The following is a 19,791-nucleotide window of genomic DNA, read 5'->3' as shown; positions in this document are numbered from 1 at the left end:
TCCTGGTTTTCAGGGGTTCGAGATCACACAGACAAAGATACAACTGTATCTTTATTACAACAGATGAACTTCAATTGCAGTCAATAGCCCAAATGAAGAAATATACCTTTAAACAACCCCTACCCCAACCGCCACTCTCCAAACAACATTTCCTAAATTCCCCAGTCACAAAACACCGTTAACATATGAGCAGTCTTTACTGTATATGAACCCAGTTGTGTTAGGTTGCTCGTAGGTCAAGTTGTTGTCCAGTTGGAGGTACTGAATATGCTGCCGGAGCAACGAATCCTTTCAGTTCACCGGATCTTTCCAAACTAGGCCAAACGCTGTAGCGATCCTCTTCTGGCTTGATGATCCCGACCTGCAGGTTTACTATCTGGTCACCCTTTGCTTAGAAATAGGACTCAGAAAAACCCACACTCAGGAAAACCACCAACAACCCAGAATCTCCATTACAGGGTCTTTTTAAGCAGCTCAAAATTCCAACAAGAAAAAATCCTACCCTGCAGGGTTATTGTAAGTTCATTCAGGATGCAGTTGGTTCCCATATCCTTAGGGTATGGAGATGGTAGGTTTTCTCTCCTGCTGTTTTGAAGCCTAGTTATTATACATTATTACACTTTTAGTATATAACGCCATGATATATCTGTCATATTATCATATGTTACAGGGACAAGTGCAGGATTTGTAGAGAGGGGTTTCCACGCCACGCCTCCAGTGGGTGTCACCAGCATGTGTGGGGCGTGGCTATAATTGTAGACAGTGCTTGGCTGCTCTCCAACTCTTCCTATCCCCATCATATACACTAGTAATGCTGCGTGCACTACTGTTAGGTGCAAGCAGCTCTCCCTTTTTGAGCATAGCCATTTGTAGCGGGACATACCTTCCAACTGTCCAACTGCGTGTGTTAGCACAGTTGGCAGACTATCCTGCTCTCTCCTACCTGTTCTTGCTGCTTTCACTACTTGTTGCTGCTGCTTGTGTCCTAAGCTCAGTTACTGCTTGTCTGGATCTTGGAATGTTGGGTCCCTGTTTGGAAAAAGGACAGGTACATGATATAGAAATCCTAGCAATAAGTGAACACAGTAGGCCTCCTTCCCCCAAAGCAGCCTGATATTAAATGAAAAGCACCCACGTTTAATAATTAGGCCTCCCAGCAACCAACCCGGACAGTAAATTAATGTCATTCACCTTTAATAAAAAGATCCATTTCCCCCCAAATAACATTCTAATCAAATCACACACCAGCAGTTCAACTCAATGCCAATTGATTTAACTTCTCTCACTGCGGAGCTCATTACCACTAAAATTGATCCCGCAGCCATGCTTGTATGTTTGTCACCCCAAACCTGCTGCTTGCTTGTCTGTCTGTCTGTCACCCCAAATCCACTGCCTGTCTGCTTGTCTATCACCAACCGGAAGGCCTGCCTGTACTGCTGATGTGTGATCTGATTAGGATGTACCAAATATCATTTCTTGGCAAACTTCGAACAATGTAATAAATTACTTCACACACAGCAAAGTGACACAAATTCCCCTCATGAATAATTAAGCTTGTCAGGCTTCGTCCACGCTCTTCCGATAGGTGCCAGGGACAGTCGCCTTCTCTTTCTCCGCAGCCGCGTCTCGTTGCCTAGCAATGGGATACTTCTTCCCCTTCTGGCCCAGCGTCCTGCGGACACATGCGCACTACGCCCACATCTCGGTGCCAGAGTATCAAGGTCCCCTTATGTTCCAGCACTCCAGTTTGTGTTCTTGCATTCTGAATGACCTCCTGGCTTTTGACCTGGCTTTACCTGACCCTGCACTTGGATTCTCCTTTGGGCTGCTTAATGTCTCTTGGTTTGACCTCTGGCTTTGTGAATATGCTTCTACCTCATCCCTTGGTACCTCACATCCAGCACAGCCTGACTTTGGATTGCACGACTACATTTCTTCACCAGCTACTTCGCTGGTGGCTATCTTGGAGGACCTCAACCTGCGTGTCTCTTGCAGCAAACACCAAACACCCTTGCGAGGGTCCCTGATGAAGACTCCGCGCCTCCTAGCTTAGTGCCTTAATACCAGCAAGTAGGCTTCAGTACAAGCAAACTCGTGACAAAGCCATTCCTGACGCTAACAAGGTTGAACTTTGTTGTGACAATTACACATTTGCTCAGGTTTTTCCGTGTCTCCGAGCACATAGTTTGTGGAAGCATCTTCTGAGTGCACACAGTATGCGTGCACCATGATATGCCCTGGGTGGACCATCCAGGTGGAACATACCCCAACACTTAATCACTTATACTTGAATTGCATATACAGGACTCATCTAACAAGTAAAATAATATTATTTATTTTCTCGAATAGAAATAATTCTCTTGTCAGGTGTAAGTCAAGAGGATAGAGGATGCAGCAGTGACCACCTCAGGTGGCATAAATGTCAGGAACGGCCAAGCTTGAAGTCCACTAGTTGGTCACTTCAAAGGGCAGCCTGCAGTAAAGAGCATAATGTGCTTTAGGCAACATCGTCACAAAATGACATGATTTTATGTAGTTGCTGTACAATATCTCTCCAGTAATATCAAGGTATATAGTAAAGAAAACGGCTGCTCTCTATAAATATCAATATACTGCAACCATAGGACTTAGACTGAGTACACACTACTGAAAATTTCTCAATATCGTTAACGATTTTACCAATGACTGAAAGTCCCAGTCAGCAAGCCGAATCCTGTGTACACACTATACACGTTTTACACAATTTACCTTCATATCTGTGCTCTTCATCTGTCATAACCATCCGCTGAAAAGATTGTGACTCTGTAAACTCTACGGAAATCTGCCTACACTGCTGGTCGTGAGTGCGTACACACTGCAGAATTGGAGCGGCATCGTTCCATCGTTTACAGAGATTTTTAGTCCGTTTATAAAATCAAATCAAATGACACAATGAGCTTTGGAGTGTGCACACTAATATCATCTGACCTAACGGTCATTTAGCGTGTGATTGGCACAATAATTGGGTGAACCTGTAGTGTGTACCAGCCATAGCCACATGACTGAGCCCATAGCTTTGAAGCATAAAGCAACTTAATCAATCTTCCTCCTATATTTCCTCTTTAGCCACAATACATTTTTAGACATGTAAATAACTGGTCATGAACTATTTTAGTTCTCTTCTAGTTATATCCGTCATCAGTTTTTAAAAGACAATTTGATATTTGAGAACAGCTTTGGGATGAAAAAAAAAAGAAAGTAGGTTTAACAAAGTCTTGGACCTGAGGCGTAAACAACATATGGCCAATTTACATCAAAGTATAACGTACCTGTGGTCATAACAGGGTTAAAGACTGTTATAGAACAAAGCCAAAAAGAGGAAAAGAACCATTATGTCAATAATGCATGTGAAGAAACTACAATTACTTCTTATTTTATTTTACATTGTAGGGCAGTAAAGATCACATAGTGATCCGTTACGCTGTCAGTTCCTGCTAATATGGTAGGTGGGAACAAACTAAATTACATAGAACTCTGCTATACATTTAACAGCTGGGAGCCTAAGGTAGTTGCCTCAATGGCCTTGCCCTTGAGCTAACTCTGAATAAAATATCCCATCCTTATTGGAAAAACAAATGCTATGAAGTACAAGAGAAATGTAAGGAAAAAAGAACACGCCATATGTTTTTTTAAAATAATGGAATTGCTTTACTGCTAAGTACTAGATATGTTTATAATTATTTAAAAGTGGTTTTCAAACTCGTTAGACAGACCAGTTTTGAAGTTAGGAAGTTTGCCATAAATGTTCAATTTTCTATATTAAAGACTTAAAATTTGAGCTAAGTTTGAGCAAGGTGATCAGGTTTGATCATGTTCAAGCTTGTTTAAATAGCCACATTGTATAGTATCTTCAAAGTTTTTTTTCACATTGTGATGAAACGAGGTCCCACTGGACTGCAGACTTTTTATTCATCACCCGTTTCTCCCAGTTTATTGTACTTTTTAATCTTTTGCCCAGTCTAAGAATGTACACCAGAGCATCGGTGTATTATGTGTATTGTTATATCATGTTATTGGGTCCATTTTGCTCTTGCTATTACCTGCCATATTGTATGTATTGGAAAATATAAAGACTGTTGCCAAATTGTGTGAAAATAGCTGGACAGCAGAAGCCATATTGCATGACAGGATGGAGAGTTAAGTTAGCTAAGGTAATAACCGTTTATCTCAAATATCCATTGTTATGAGGTCTGGACTGTTAGTAATCAGAACAATGTCTGAGTGACTGTTAAGATAGCTAGCTGGCAGCCCAAGTTAGTTAGAGGATTGGGAGATCTTGACCCTACTCCCTGTGTGGACAACCAGGAATATAAGGAGAGCAGAATGTCAACAGATTCATTCTATGGTGGTGGATCCTGGTGTATGTAACACCAGCACAAAGGACTCTGGCCCGGGCATCGTGGTGCCGCAGGAGGAAACCCTACCAGGACAGGGTCTGTGTGAGCCAGTATCCCAGGCTGGGCGACATTGAAACTGTTTAGGTAAACGGTAATGGTAATACTGTGCGAGAGTATGAATCTAAAGGATACTGAGATTGTTACTTTGGAGTGCTAACTGCAAGAGGTTGCCGGAGGGTACACGCTACCATTTACCCGGTAACTTGTGAACGTCTTATGATGGCAGCACGGTAGCTAAGTGCTTAGCACCTCTGCCTCACAGCGCTGGGGTCATGAGTTTGATTCCCAACCATGGCCTTATCTGTGTGGAAGTTTGTACGTTCTCCCCGTGTTTGCGTGGGTTTCCTCTGGGTGCTTCGGTTTCCTCCCACTCTCCAAAAAACATACTGGTAGGTTAATTGCCATTAGTCTCTGTCTGTGTGTGTGTGTATGTTAGGGAATTTAGACTGTAAGCTCCAATGGGGCAGGGACTGATGTGAATGAGTTCTCTGTAAAGCGCTGCGGAATTAGTGGCGCTATATAAATAGATGGTGATGATGATGGTGTTGTACTGTCGTAATAAAGCCTTATTTTGGATATATTTTGGTCTGCCCGAGTAAGTTGAATCTCACAGAGGGTAACCACCGTCCCAGCTAAGGATGGTATTCTCACACATGCATATAGTGAATTTGATCTTCAAACTAGAAACAGTAATATTTGCTGTTGGAATTAAAAAGTTTTAAAGACAAGATGAAACGAACCACTTAAGCTTAAACAGGCAGAGAAAGCAACATACAATTCTTTATTTTAACATATTTTAACTGCGAGCTGCAAACTTCGAACTTTGAATCCACACCCTGGTGGTGAACCCAAAATCAAATGTTGATATTTTCAACTGAATTTCGAGGTCATCAAACAAGACCAGTTCTATCAACTTTTGACCAGGTAATAATAATAACCATAATAATTAGTAATTTATCACATGCAAATATCCCACACCAGTAAAACGGTTTAAAAAATCATTCTATCTGGAAATGCATCAAGAGCTGCTCCTTGAACATTCAAGTTAAAACAGCATAAAAATATTGTTTTAAAAAATTAATTTAGTATATGTGTATGGAACTATAAACTTTAGTATCGCCGCTTCTGTAGATGTCCCAGAATCCTCAGAGAGTCAGCATTAGCCTCAGCACTATAACACCATAGTAATTGGACTGAAAAGCAAAACTATTGTTTTCTTGTTTACTGTTCATAATATAGCATACAAGCTTATCTGAACACATTCCTCGTCTTTATATATTCACTTGTGTCTTAGACAGATAAAAACATGAATAAGATTTTTATTGCAAGTTAAATTATTTACTTTCACCTCGTCGATATGAAAACATGAGTGTTACTTTGACTCCTCAAGAGCCCTTGAAAAGACCTTGGACATGTTAATATGGAATTTAATTTCAGAAGTCTATTATATGTAATGGGTACGATGATTGCCATAGTAAAATGCAGTCACTGCATAACTAATATATAGCGTCTTACTTGTATGTTTCTATTCATAAAAACCCTTCACCCTTTGTGAAATCCCCATTACTATCGTCACTTTCAGTTGTGAGTTGTAACATTTACGATAAATACTGAAGAGAGTACAACATATAGTATCTGCTACTAGTATCTTTAAGATAAGTCACACACATATATATATATATATATATATATATATATATGTATATATATATATATATATATATATATATATATATATATATATATACTTAGTGGCCACGTTATCAGGTAAACCATATAGAAGTTGGTGGGAACTCCCTTTTACTCCAGAACAGCTTGAATTCTTCATGGAATGGATTCAACAAGCTGCTGGAACCATTCCTTAGAGATTGTGGTCCATGTTGACATAATAGTATCATTCCAATTTTCTGGCTGCACGTTCGTGCTGCAAATTTCCGATTCTATCATATCCCAAAGGTACTCTACTGGACTGAAATCTGGTGACTGTAGAGGCAATCGGAGTATACTGAACTCATTGTCATGTTCGTTGAACCAGCTTGAGAAGACGAGGTTTGTTACATAGCGCATTATCCTGCTGGAAGTAGCCATTAGAGGATGAGTAGACTATCGCTATAAAGGAATGCACATGGTCTGCTTCAGTACTCAGGTTGGCTGTTGCTCAAATAATATTAAGGGGCCTTAATACTCATTTCTTTATGCAAGACTATCAGCTGTCCTCCTAACTCCTTGACCTTCACCTCTACTCTCCCCACCACTCAGTGCAATCCTATTTGTGTCTCCCTCCCTTTTGGGATGTAAGTTCTCACGAGCAATTCACCTTCTACTATTGCGCCATCCTCTGTACGTCTAGGCCTGCTTCCCTAATCCTCTTTTCCTGAGCCTAGGCCTACCTTGTACATTACTGTCACTATCACTCACTGTCCCACAGGGGTGGATCTAGAAAATAATTTTACCGGGGGTGATTTAGGGGAGGGGGGGGCGATTTAGTCTCAGTCCCCTTTACACAGCTAATGCTGCCCGACAGTATGTGCAGGTCCGTTTGGCAGAGACAGGCAGGGAGAGTGTGTTGCCCGGCTGCTCTGATTGTTTTTAAAACACAATCTCTGCTGCCTGTCTCTGCTGAACGGACCTGCATATAGTGTGCAGCCGCCGGCAGCAAGCCCCTGCTATGGGGGGCGAACTTTTGATGGCATTTCATAGTGTCTCTTAGCTGCTTATTAAATAATGTAATCACAGGTTGACTGTGTTCCCGATTGGAAACTGTGGGTTCGGGGTACAATGGATTAATAACAGACACTTCGGTTGTCTAACAGGTATATAGTTTATTTTGTGAAAGATATAACATAAAAAAGTAAATGTAATACAAAAGAAAGTGAGATTAGTACAAAGAGTAAATATAAGAAAATGCTGTTGAAAATAGATTATCCAGTAGATATGTTTAATCTCAGATTTTCCTAACTCTATACAGCTGATAGCACGTAAACTCGAAAGCTAGGAATAACAACTGGTAATAACGGGTGCTAGGCAATTCTGCAGCATTCCAAGCTGAGGCGACGTCATGTCGCAATTGCCTTTCTTTTGGTGACGGGAAGCCTAAAATCATTTGAATATAATGTTGGACTTTCTGTTGGTTTAATACTGATAATAAACTTGAGCATGTGCAGTAGGCCCAAAGACAACTCCCTAACTAGAAATGTGTGGCAGATTCTAGAAAGACCTTGATTATATAAGCATTGCAAAATCACTTGGTTATATAAATGAATTCAGGCTCTCAATTGGTATAATAGAGCTTAAGCAGAATACATTCCTGCATTTGCGCAACACCATGGCAAGATATTTTAACATTGCCTCGATTCTGCCTTGTTTACTAAAACCTTTAAAGTAATACACACAGTATATGAACATCAAAATGGAGTTCAGCGGCCATTTTGACAGGCCTGTTACAGACTTATATAAAGTTTTTTCTAGTCACAAAATTCCCTCTAACCATATCCTTTAACTGTTTATTTAAAGATGATCATCAGTTAGTGTTGAATATTATTGCATGTAAGAATTGGCGTTTAAGTTCTAAGCTAAGTTAATGCATGAAAGATTTAAACACAGTGTTTCACAGTAGGAACCTCCAGAGATTATTTACGGTCCACAAATCCTCTCATACTACCAGTCAGATTTATTTGTGCAATTACCTGCTGGGAATACAGTGTTTGCGTTGTGATTGACTAGTTGTGTACTCAGCTGAATTGTTCCATTGCCTATTCTTAATGAACTGTTCGCGATGGTTTATAGTCATTAAAACTTGTAAAGATCAGAGGTCTCAGTTGATTAATTTTAAGTTTATTATAAAGTGCCACAAAAGGACTGCAGACCTTTTGTTGCACTTTATAATAAAAGATAATAATAATAATAATAATAATAATAATAATAATAAAATAATTTGTTCCAAGAAAACATTCCCCACCATCACACTATCACCACCAGCCTGCACTGTTGACACAATGAAGGATGGATCCATTGATTCATGTTGTTTACCAAAAATTCTGGCCCATCTGTATGTCGCAGCAGAAATTGAGATTCATCAGTCCAGGTGATGTTTTTCCAGTCTTCAACAGTCCAGGTGATCCTGTGCCTACTGTAGCGTCAGTGTCCTGTTCTTAGCTGACAGGACTGGAACCCGGTGTGGTCTTCTACTGCTATAGCCCATGTACTTCAAGGTTGCTGTGTATTCAGAGATGTTCTTCTACATACCACTGTTGTAACGGATGGCTGTTTCTGTTACTGTCATAGCCTGGCCATTCTCCTCTAACCTCTCTCATTAATGAGCGTTTTCGATCACAGAGCTGGATATTTTTTGTTTTATTTTGCCCATCATTCTATGAAAACTCTAGAGACTTTTGTTCCTAAAGATCCTAGGAGATGAGCAGTTTCTGAGATACTAAAACCACCCTGTCTGGCACCAACAATCATCCCACGGTCAAAGTCACTTACATCACATTTCCCCATTGTTTGGTCTGAACAACAAACTGAATCCTGTGACCACGTCTGCATGCTTTTTTTTTTTTTTAAACAAGTGTTTATTAACGGTCAAAAAAGAATTAACAGTGCAAGAGGATACATTTTATATCAAACAAAATATATTCAGAACATTGGATAGTGAAGTAGAAGTCTCCGTGCTTTAGAGACAAAATAGCACAGATTCAATGAAATAAAGACCGGCTGGGATGAGACAAAGCTTTTTTGGGGCGACGTGCCCTTGGAATCCACAGAAGGGAGGCAGGAGTAAGCATCCCCAGACTTTCCGCCCCTAGTGTCACCCAGACCCTAGCAGAAACAGGACCGTTCCATAGGACACATTGAGCGATTTGGGCCGATAGGTAGTATTTTTTTAAAATTAGGTATACCTAGACCACCACCCCGTGAGGATCTCTGTAGGACCCTGAGTCGCACTCGCGGGCGTCTACCTGCCCAAATAAATTTAGAAGACTCAAATTGGAGGAATTTAAATACATAGCGGGAAATTCGGATAGGTAAGGTTTGAAAAAGGTATAACAGTCTGGGAAGAATATTCATTTTAACAGAGTTTATACGACCTATCCAGGAGATAAATTGGAGGGACCAGGTGTTGAAATCTTTCTTAATTTGGGAAAGGGTATGGGGGAAATTAGCTTGGAATAGATGGGAGAGATTTTTGGTAAGAAAGACCCCCAAGTATTTTATTTTATGGCGATGCCAAGTGAAAGGGAATGTTTGATCTAGGATTGCTTTATCTGTTTTAGAGACATAGAAATCCAAAATTTCAGTTTTGGCAGGGTTAATTTTGTAGCCCGAGAAGTGCCCATAAGTATCTAATTCCGAAAGGAGGGGGGGGAGAGGTAATGGGGTTGGACATGCTAATGAGGACATCATCGGCATACAAAGCAATTTTGCTTTCCGTAGAACCGACCTTTATACCGGAAATGGATTGGTTGCAACGAATTCTGGCTGCTAACGGTTCGATTATAAGGGCGAAGATCAATGGGGAGAGGGGGCAACTCTGGCGAGTGCCATTAGAAATTGTAAATGGTTTGGAGGTTAGGCCATTGACCGAAACCGTAGCAGAGGGGTTTCTATAGAGAGCCAAAATACCAGTTAGAAACCTACCACAAAAGCCCATGGATTCGAGAACCCCCTTCCTAAATGTCCAAGAGATACGGTCAAAAGCCTTTTCCGCATCCAAGGCCATCATGAGGGAAGGCACGTCTGCATGCTTTTATACGTTGAGTAGCTGCCACATGACTGACTGATTAGATATTTGCATTAATGAGCAGTTGTACAGGTGTGCCTAATAAAGTGGCCACAGAGTTTAGATGTATAAGTAACATCAATCACGGTATGTTAATTGGAAGATAATAAGTGAATTGTAGAGATTCAGCTTTTCTTACAACTCGCTGACTTGGAACATTGTGTTTTGCAGGATTGACTTTGGCTAAAGGCACCCAGACATTGAGTGAAATGTTTATACAAGCGCTGCCAAATAAACACCAAGTGGAAGAACAAACTGATCACAAGGTAACACAATGCACCTCTCATTTATCAGACACAAGTCTTACTTGTTGCAGGATCTTAGTTATACTACTATATAAGCTAGCTCCCAAGTAGCTGCAACTCCTAACATACTCGGCCACCTAGCTGTTTGATGCTTTAGTTGAGGAGACACTGATTGACTTACCCTGTTCTGCTTTATTCATTGTGTTCCTGAAGGGAATCCTCATACTGAGCAGACGTGTTGAAGATTTTTAAGTTTCAAAGGCAGATGTATACTTATATGGGGGATGGAGAAAGGGTATTTAACCTCTCACCTGCTTAGACTTTTTTCACTCCTGTGCTGAGCTTATTTTGGGCTGGACACATGCTAACATCAATTTCAGTCCTTTGCTTATGTAGTACCCACACAAATTACACCTTGTTTTTTCAGAAGATTGAATTCTCAGAAAGTACTACTTGTTTGGTTATACCTTCTGACCCAAAATGGGCAAAACATTGATTGTTTGTTTTTTATCTGCAATTGCAAGAAAGTGAACTGACAGCAAATTTGACCAAAAATACTTTGTGGTTCTGTTAAGGGCAGAGTAGCGTGAGATCTTCACTGTTAGAACCGATTTGTGAGATGTTCACCTTTACGAGCCCCCTTTCAGAGGAACTTGGGGGAAATCTGGGCAATACAACACATCGCCCCATCCCTGGGCTGCTTAGTGTTTTCTGTAGTGTAGACTATTATTGTCTGGAGATCACCAGACACTAACTACTTAGGGGCCATATCATTTGAAAGAGGAGTCTCCTCTCTGTCAAACGAGGGTATGCCTGAATTTATTGGATCAAGGATGGTAGAGATCCTCTTCCATCCCTGGACTTCTCATTGTTTTCTGTTCTGTTTGGTACTATTGTCTGGTGATCACCAGACATTAACTTCTCAGTTGCCACATACTCAGCACAGAAGGGGTTCACTTTTATTTTTCAATGAACAAATACTGCCACAAATTTAAGCACCAAACAAACACAGGAAATATACAGTAGATGTATAGTATTATATGGAACACAAGAGTTAGGTGTAAGGGTTTTTCTGTAATTTGGAGCACTAAATTACATTCCATTGTTTAGCAGGCTCCTCACAGTGGCTGTAGGAGGAGACATTTGAAGTGTAATTCATCAATGTTTTGGGCTTTTATGTACAAGAAACTTGAAGAAAAGTGCATCACCGGGCCCCATGGCCAAATTTGCATAGGGATCCGACGATTTCGTTCTAGCTTCTGGGGCTTTCCTTGCAGAAGAGTGAATCTCAGGCTTGGATGTGTCCTTCACATGATCATCTCACACCCTTCCCTCTGACATCCTTTTCAGCCTGGTAAGCCCTGCTAGTTATAAATATTGTAATCCCATCATCTAGATCACTGGAGGTAATGGGAATGTTCATCGGAGGAGGAGTACTAAATTTGGTCAGTAAATATGGGATGCATACACCCGATGCACAACTTGGTTATGCACCAGTGTGTCTCCAAGGTCCACCCAATGCAAATCTCCTTCCCACTCAGGAGCCACCTACATGTTCAGAAAAAAATGTTACCGATGCACTGTGCAAAATGGAAAAAAAAGTTCAGCCTTCTAAACCTTTAGCACTACCTCTGTTAATTTAAAAAAACAAAGGTTTTTTTCTCCTAAAATGCTGCTCAGGCTAGACTTATTTATGGCTTATATTTCCTATGACAGTGAAAGGACATCGAACTGGTTTTATCACATGCATTTTGTTTGTAAAAAGCTTTTTCCTACAATGCTTGGACTCCACCTGGGAATGTGCTTCTCCTCTAAAGCGCAACATGGAAGCACAAATCCTCTATCAGTCACAGCGATAGATATCTGGGCTACTTTGAACTATAAGGCTGGGTACACACTACAGGTTTTTCACCCGATTATCGTGCCACTTACACAATAAATAACCGTTAGGTCCGATATCACATTAGTGTGTACGCTCCCACGATCATGTTTATCGCATCAAAGCTCATCGCATTGTGTGATTTGATATTTATAAAAATGTAATTCAACGAGGGAACATTGTTCCAATCCTGCAGTGTGTATGCACTCAGGACCGGCAGTGTCCATAGATTTCTATGGAGTGTGCAGAATCAACATCTTCTCAGCTGATGGTTATGACAGATGAAGAGCACAGATCTGAAGGTAAATCTTGTAAAACTGTCACGAGCTGCGGCGGTACGCCGCATCCTGGCATGAACTAACAGCCGGACGCATGCATTAGTTTCAATGCACTGTTATTCTTCCTTGGGCTTATCTTTGTGTCTTAGAGTAGGGACATCCTCCAACACCAGGGGGAGCTCTCCTATGATTTAAATTGGTTCATTTATATATGTATACATGTTCCTGGTTTATGTTATTATCTATGCTAGTTCTAAGCCAGTAATTAATTAGCAGCCTCCTGAGGCTGATTGTCAGCCCTGTCCATCTCTTTTCTGATTGGCACATCAAAGTATTTAAGGCAGGAAGAACTTAGCTTCACTGCCGGTTATAGTGCTTACTGACCCAGTTTGTTGACCTGCTCCTGTCTGTTTGTTGGATTCGTTGGATTCAATCCTGTAGATACTCTGCAACTCCCCAAACCCTTCTCATTACTCAGAGTGCGCTTCTCCACTAAAGTGCAATATGCAGGCGCAAAACGGGACCCATTCAAAGTATAGGGCGAGACCCCATATCCATCAGCTGTGAACTGGTGAAAAATTCAGGTTTGAAAATGTTTTAACCAAACACTAGCAATATTTAGCATTTTAATATTTATGTATTGAGACTGGAACGGCATAATGTGAATATCCTTGATACATAACAAGGAACTGTAAGGGTTTTGATTGTGATCATCTGAATTATATCAATATTATCTGAATTAGCCCCACTAGTAATATTATTCTTAACATGCATATTGTTTATAATGGATTGTATAAAACATGAATATAATTACAGGACAATGAAAATGAAATTGACAGAGCAAGAGACGAAGAAAACAATTGTCAGATTACAGGTGAAGGTGCGTTTCAAGGAGAAAGCTAAAAAAAAACAATTATCACCCTTTATTTTTATTATTTATCTTTTATTGAAGCAAATGTAAAAAACTACAAACAAGACATGTTAAACAACATCATTATATAAACAAGTGTGAAACATACTCACGATTATACAATGATAAATGGCATCACAAAAGAAAAAAAGAAATAACAATAACCTGTTTATAAATGACAACGAGATGCATCTAAATATAGCTATACACTTAACACATGCTCACAGGATAAAAATACATTCTCCTAAAGCAGAATCCCGGTGCGGCCAAACCTATCATAGGTGATGCCACAAGAAGATAACAAAGCGCTATACAACAGAGAACATTAGTCGCCTCCTCCAGGTATCACCAGGGCCAGACAATCAAAATATGAATGTACCATATATGGTAACACAATTAACAAAAAAAAAAATAATTAATGCCAATCTCCATCCAAGGAGGATTATCCACCATAAGTCTGGTTGTATACCCTGAGGTAGATTGGTGAAGACCAGAGGCGCATTAGACTCCGCACCTCCAGATTGAGCTGTGCTAATAACAGCAAGCAACCCTTTGCACGCTGACAGCGTGGATGAGATAGAAATAATAATAAATCATTCGCAAATGCAACCACTCTAATATCATGGTGACCTGTATGAATTCCCGACACGTGGGGGGTGAGATTGTAAAATGCGAAGGAAGGGGTCCTATGCTAAATTAAACAAAAGTGGAGATAAAGGGCAACCCTATCTAGTGCCCCAGGTCATGGTTATAGGAGAGCTGAGCTGTCCATTAATAAAAAAGGAAGTTAACGGATTATTATAAATACATCTAATAAACTGTGAAAATTCCTGTTCACACACCCTAGTCTCAAGGACCATTTGAAGATGTGTCCATGTGTCCATGAAACCGTATCAAAAGCCTTTTCAGTGTCAATGCTCAATAAGACATCAGGGGGTATATTTACTAAACTGCAGGTTTTTTAAAGGGGAGATGTTGTCTATAGCAACCAGTCAGATTCTAGGGGGTAAATGTGTCAAGCTGCGATTTTGAAAATCCGGAGTTGAAAGTCGCTGATGTATGAACCTGAGATTTCATGTAAAATCGCTAGAGATCGAAGTCCCGACTGTTTGCCACTCTAGCTATAGAAATCTTAAATGCATGAAGCTACGATTATGCAAACTCTCCTGAGTTTGCTTTAAAAATTGCTAGATACAACACGCTGCTTCCTAGCTGCGAGATTAGTAAACACATCACTGTTACACTACCCTGCCTATACAGTCGCAGGTCCCCGAGGCTGTCAAAAGTTAAAAAATAGATAAATGTTGGAAGCAAAAAAAAATGTGTGGGGTCCCCCTCCGTCCGACCACTATTAACCCTAGTTCTGTCAGACTACTGCTGGTTGCATGAAAATCGGGAAAAAATTTGCGTGGGGTCCCCCCGATTTTCAAGCAAGCAGCACTAGACAAACCAGCCGGGGTGGTTGTCACTATAGCAGAGGGACACGCGGCAGGGGTCCCCCTGCCATAATGACACACCAACCCCAGGCTGTTCAGCACTGGGCTGGATTCCCTAGGGAGTGGGGTCCACAAAAAAAAGGAGTGGGCCCCCCCTCTAGGAATAACTAGCCCAGTGGTAAAAGCATTAGAGCTCTTCCTACACCCGTGGGCAGTGCATGTAGGGTAATATCGGCGATTATAAGTTAAAAAAACAAACGCTATTTTGTTTTGTGGGACTACAAGTCCCAGCCAGCCAGGGTGCCATAAACAGTCTGGGCATGCTGATGCTTGTATAACTACAAGCACCAGCATACCCATGGCAGCCAGGGCATGCTGGCACTTGGTGAACCACAAGTGCCAACATGGCCTGACACACATGGCTAGCTGAGACCTGTAGTTCCACAAAACTTTTTTTTAAAAAAACCACCACACCCTCATTAAAACAACACAATTTTAATAAAAATTAAAAAAAACAATAAAAACATAACACAACCTCTTTTTTACCATATAAATTTAATAAAAATAATAAAACCCAAAATACTCACTAATCTGAATTCTTCTTCTTTTGTTATCAGCAGCTTGTAATCCAAATGTGCTTGAAAGCTATAGGAAAAGGGATAGTTAGGGATTTTCGGGGTGTATATATTAAGTAAAGTGAACTTTTCACCATTTATAACAACCTGTAATACAAGATATCTACCCTCCGGATCCATTACTGAACTTTCAGTTGGAAAATCTAACCGCTGATAGAATGTTACCGCCACCCCTCTCTTTTTGGTAACATGAGATGTCAAGTCACTCACCTCTTTGTCTGTTTTACCCAGTTTATTACTCTGTTTGTCCCCAATTGTAATGTGCTACGGAATATGTCAGTGCTATATAAATAAGTGGAGAAAAGCTATATCAGGAGATAAAGATTTTATATGAGACACCACTTTACTCTGTTTTATAGGTGTATTCAAGCCTGCCCCATTTCATTAAACCACCCAGAAGCCCTGTGAGACCCGCTGAGCGGAATCAAGTAAGGATGGCACAGTAGCCATAGCAAAGAAGGAAATTCATATGCAATATAAAAGACATGAAAGTAAAAAAAACATACACTCATCTTTCCACTAATAGCAAAAGGGCAAGTAAAGAAATAACATAGAATCCAACCCACCAATAAAGTAAAACAAATAAATCACAATAAAGAAATATGCATAATGTTAGCTTCAAGTACTTTTAAACGTAGAAAACAAACAAAATAAACTGTGACATTGTAATATTTGGCCAAAACATTTTGTGAACACCAAACATGTCGTGAAAAAAAAATAAACAGTTAATAGCTCATACTGAAATGAAAACCAAGTCTGGGACAAAGCATATTTGCCTCCCTTCAATTCCATTTTTCCGTTTTACACCCGATTACAAATCATTCCCCCGTTTTGCCAAAACGGGAGAAAGAAAACACTTACCACTAAAACATAATAAACAATCATATTTATTGCAAACACATACTGAGCCTAGGGTAATGACCTATGGGGCAGATTATCAGGTATATTCATACTTTGGATAAATTCTCTGGCTCTATCAAAGTCAGTAAAGATGTTAATTTGACCATTGTCAGAAAGGCATAGCCTTGCAGGGTAAATAAGGGCAAATCTAATAAACTTACATAAAGGGGCAAATTCCCTCCTCTTCTGGAAAACTATAGACGGAAAATCTTAAAACACCAATTCTTTATATGCCCAAAACAGAAACAAATCCCTTCCTTCTGTAGGAGGACAAAATTGCCTCCTTATCGCTAAAATAAATTATGAAATTTGGCAATTACAGCTTGAGATCGATTATCGCTGTTACTATTTCCACGATCCAGCCCCAGTCTATGCGCCCTTCCAATAGTTTTTGGAGGACCACTGTCAGCCATTCCCAAAGCAGAAACAAGTTCTATTTGGAGAAAGGTAAGGAGATCTGATTTACCGAGATAGTATGTAAAGAAGCTAAGTTATCCTCCGGGAGATTCCAAAGCGGTAATTCACTTAACATTATGTTCGATTTGTGCTACTGCTGCCTCCATAGCAGATTGAACACTGTCTAGCTTTTTAGATTAAACAAGAACATAGTGCAATGACAAAAGACACCAATCAGGCATGGAACACTGCACCCAAATAATCTCTTGTGCAGACAATGAGGGAATATAATAGACCAATAAACCAGCTCCCATACTCTGGGTATATGAGTAATGTTAGACCACACTGTCCAGGGCCCCTCAACAGACCATGACCATCCAAAGGCTTGAGGTGTCCAGCTAACCAGTCCTTAGGAGACCCTAACCAGCAAATATAAATATCCCAATGTTATATCCAGGAAGGATGTTAGAAGAGATGGAACAGGACCCTATCTATCAGATGATCGCACCATCATAGAATCTTCTGAACGTTTTACAAGCATATATTTATACATTATTCCTTAATAAATTACAGTAGACAATAAAAATTATAGGGTCAGAATCCCTTTAATTAAGTGGGTGGTCTTAAAGAGATTAGACAGGACTTTAAGCTATGTTTCCAATTTTGTTAGCATACACAGTCCTATCACAGACCCCAATTCCACAAAATACATGTACAGCAATAGCAGAATAGAAGCATGCGCCTGTGTTTGTGCCCAGTGTAGGGCCATCCTAACAACATTATGGGCCCCTGGGCAAAGCAGTGCACTGGGGCCCCTATATATATATATATATATATATATATATATATATCACTTTGTTTTTACATATGCTTAATCAGCGTCCCTTCAGTTAGAGAATCAAATCCACCTTAACTTACCGTACAAACTCCTTGTTCTCCGAGTCCAATCCCCTTCTCTTCTTTTTTCTGAGTCGTCGCTGTTGCTTTTCTCCGCTCCTCCGTGCTGTGGGCGCAGTGAATGTCGGCGTGATGATGTCATCCGCATGACATTCATTGCGAGCGCAGCACAGAAGAGGGGACCAGGGAGGGAGCCGGATCGCCACCTGACCTGACCACCAGTTTTTTGTTATGTTTTGTTTTTTTACAGCATTTTTTATTTTCTTCCTGCCTTGGGCCCCCTTGCCCACTGGGCCCCAGGGCACCTGCCCATCTTGCCCAATCGGAAAAACGCCACTGGCCCAGTGGTCAAATAATTTGAACAAAAATGAAGGTAATTTTAATAAAAATGATGTGCAACGTCTCTGCATTTTTTCAGGTTTGTTCATAACTATTAGAGTTGCTCACTTGCGATAATAGAGGATGTTTTTGATTTTTCAGAGTCCCCAGTACATGAGTTCCAGCAGTCAGAAGAAAATGAGAACTTTTTGGAAATAGATGCAAGGAAACAAGAGCAAGACTGTGAAATTGAAATATTAGGAGATAAGTTAGACACATTTTTGGGAAAGGAACATGAAATGCTACAAGCCACCATACAGTTTAAGAACAGCATGGAGGATGAGTTGTTTAATGAAAATAAAGTTGAAGCAGAAAGAAGAGAAGAATCAAGTGATGCAAACCTAAGAACATCATTCCTGCCAAGGCTCAGAAAACATTACAAATTCACCGTTGCCACTGAAAACCTCCATCAAGGTCTTCCGGCAACTGGTCCAATTTCTAGCTTCGGCAATATCCGTAGGAATCTTATGCTTCAAGGTGAGTCAAGTCTTGGTTATGAACCTTCTTTTTCAAAAGTCGAGACCAACAAATGGAATGACGTCAGGGAAGAGAAAATGGAGAAAAGTACAGAGGTTTCTCTATACGAAAGGAAGAACAACTTGATGGAAGAACTCTTTGGACCCGGGTACAGCTTGAAAAACAATTATTCAAGTCCAGTTACGACTCCTAAATAAGAAAGTTTCTTTCTTGTGAAACAGACCATATAAAAAAGTAAGCTTTTCTTCTTTATTCATCTTTAAACCGTTATGTAAACATATTGTTATAAAAATGTTATAATAAAGGCTAATAAATATATGCTTCGACCCACAGTTTATAATAGATAATTGAACTGTTTTGTTATTTAAGCATATGACAGGCAAACTGAATGTGTTTATAGATGAATTAATGCACATGATGAATATTACTCTACTTGTTCAGGGGCACACGCAGGATTTGCAGAGGGGGGCTTCCACACCATGCCGCCAGTGGGTGTGGCCAGCATGCATGGGGGCGTGGCTATAATTTCAGAGAGTGCTTGGCTGCTCTCCAACTCTCCCTATCCCCATAATATACATGGGCAATGCTGTGTGCACTACTGTTAGGTGCACGCAGCTTTCTCTTTAGAGCCGTGTGAAGCGGGGGCAGGGTCCAGCCACCTCAATTATACATTGCCCCAGGCTTGGAGGGGGGTTTCCAGGCACTAGGAAGCCCCCCCCCCCCATCCCTCGGTTTGCCTATGATTGTTTACTGTAATGAGTTACCTTTAAGTTTCAGGAATTCTGAACACTGATTAACACAAAATACTCTGTGAATTTTAAATAAATTAACTTTAAGGTCTAGATTTACTAAAAGGTGTTTTTAAAACCGCCAGATTTACTAAAGGCCAAACTGACAGTTAAAAGGCTGAAAACCACAACTTTACAAATCGCCATCCCGATTTTTAACATGATCAAAATACAAACAGTAATATTTAGCAAGCTGTTGTTTGACAAACCGCCTGGAAACTGCCCAAAATGTGGTTGTTGTGAGAGGTAGGACTGCGCAAACTGCGAGCTGTGAGATTTATATTGCCATTCGGAACGTAAGAGGAGGCTCCATTGACATATAAATTATAGTGTAAATAATTATTTATTGATTAAGGG

The 19,791-nt window shown here is 40.3% G+C and overlaps 1 protein-coding gene across 7 annotated transcripts in view; it reads left to right on the top strand.

Annotated features, from left to right (window-relative positions):
* The window catches only part of LCA5L (lebercilin LCA5 like), a 61,702-nt gene extending 42,738 nt beyond the window's left edge, over positions 1 to 18,964 (top strand). For 3 of the 7 annotated variants that reach the window (XM_075198234.1, XM_075198232.1, XM_075198233.1), the window contains 4 exons: positions 10,387 to 10,481; positions 13,434 to 13,497; positions 18,042 to 18,164; positions 18,272 to 18,964. In XM_075198234.1, coding sequence (XP_075054335.1) covers positions 10,387 to 10,481; positions 13,434 to 13,497; positions 18,042 to 18,164; positions 18,272 to 18,843 — 854 coding nt within the window. In that variant the 3' untranslated portion in view covers positions 18,844 to 18,964. Of the gene's footprint in view, positions 1 to 10,386; positions 10,482 to 13,433; positions 13,498 to 15,957; positions 16,027 to 18,041; positions 18,165 to 18,271 lie in introns of those variants that run through there. The other 4 variants (XM_075198238.1, XM_075198239.1, XM_075198237.1 and 1 more) reach the window with 4 other exon arrangements.
* Positions 18,965 to 19,791: the final 827 nt, after the last annotated feature.

Source organism: Mixophyes fleayi, chromosome 2 (assembly GCF_038048845.1).
Source record: "Mixophyes fleayi isolate aMixFle1 chromosome 2, aMixFle1.hap1, whole genome shotgun sequence".
Taxonomy (NCBI): domain Eukaryota; kingdom Metazoa; phylum Chordata; class Amphibia; order Anura; family Limnodynastidae; genus Mixophyes; species Mixophyes fleayi.
Note: the sequence above shows the minus strand (reverse complement) of the source record. Positions and strands in the feature narration are given on the sequence as shown.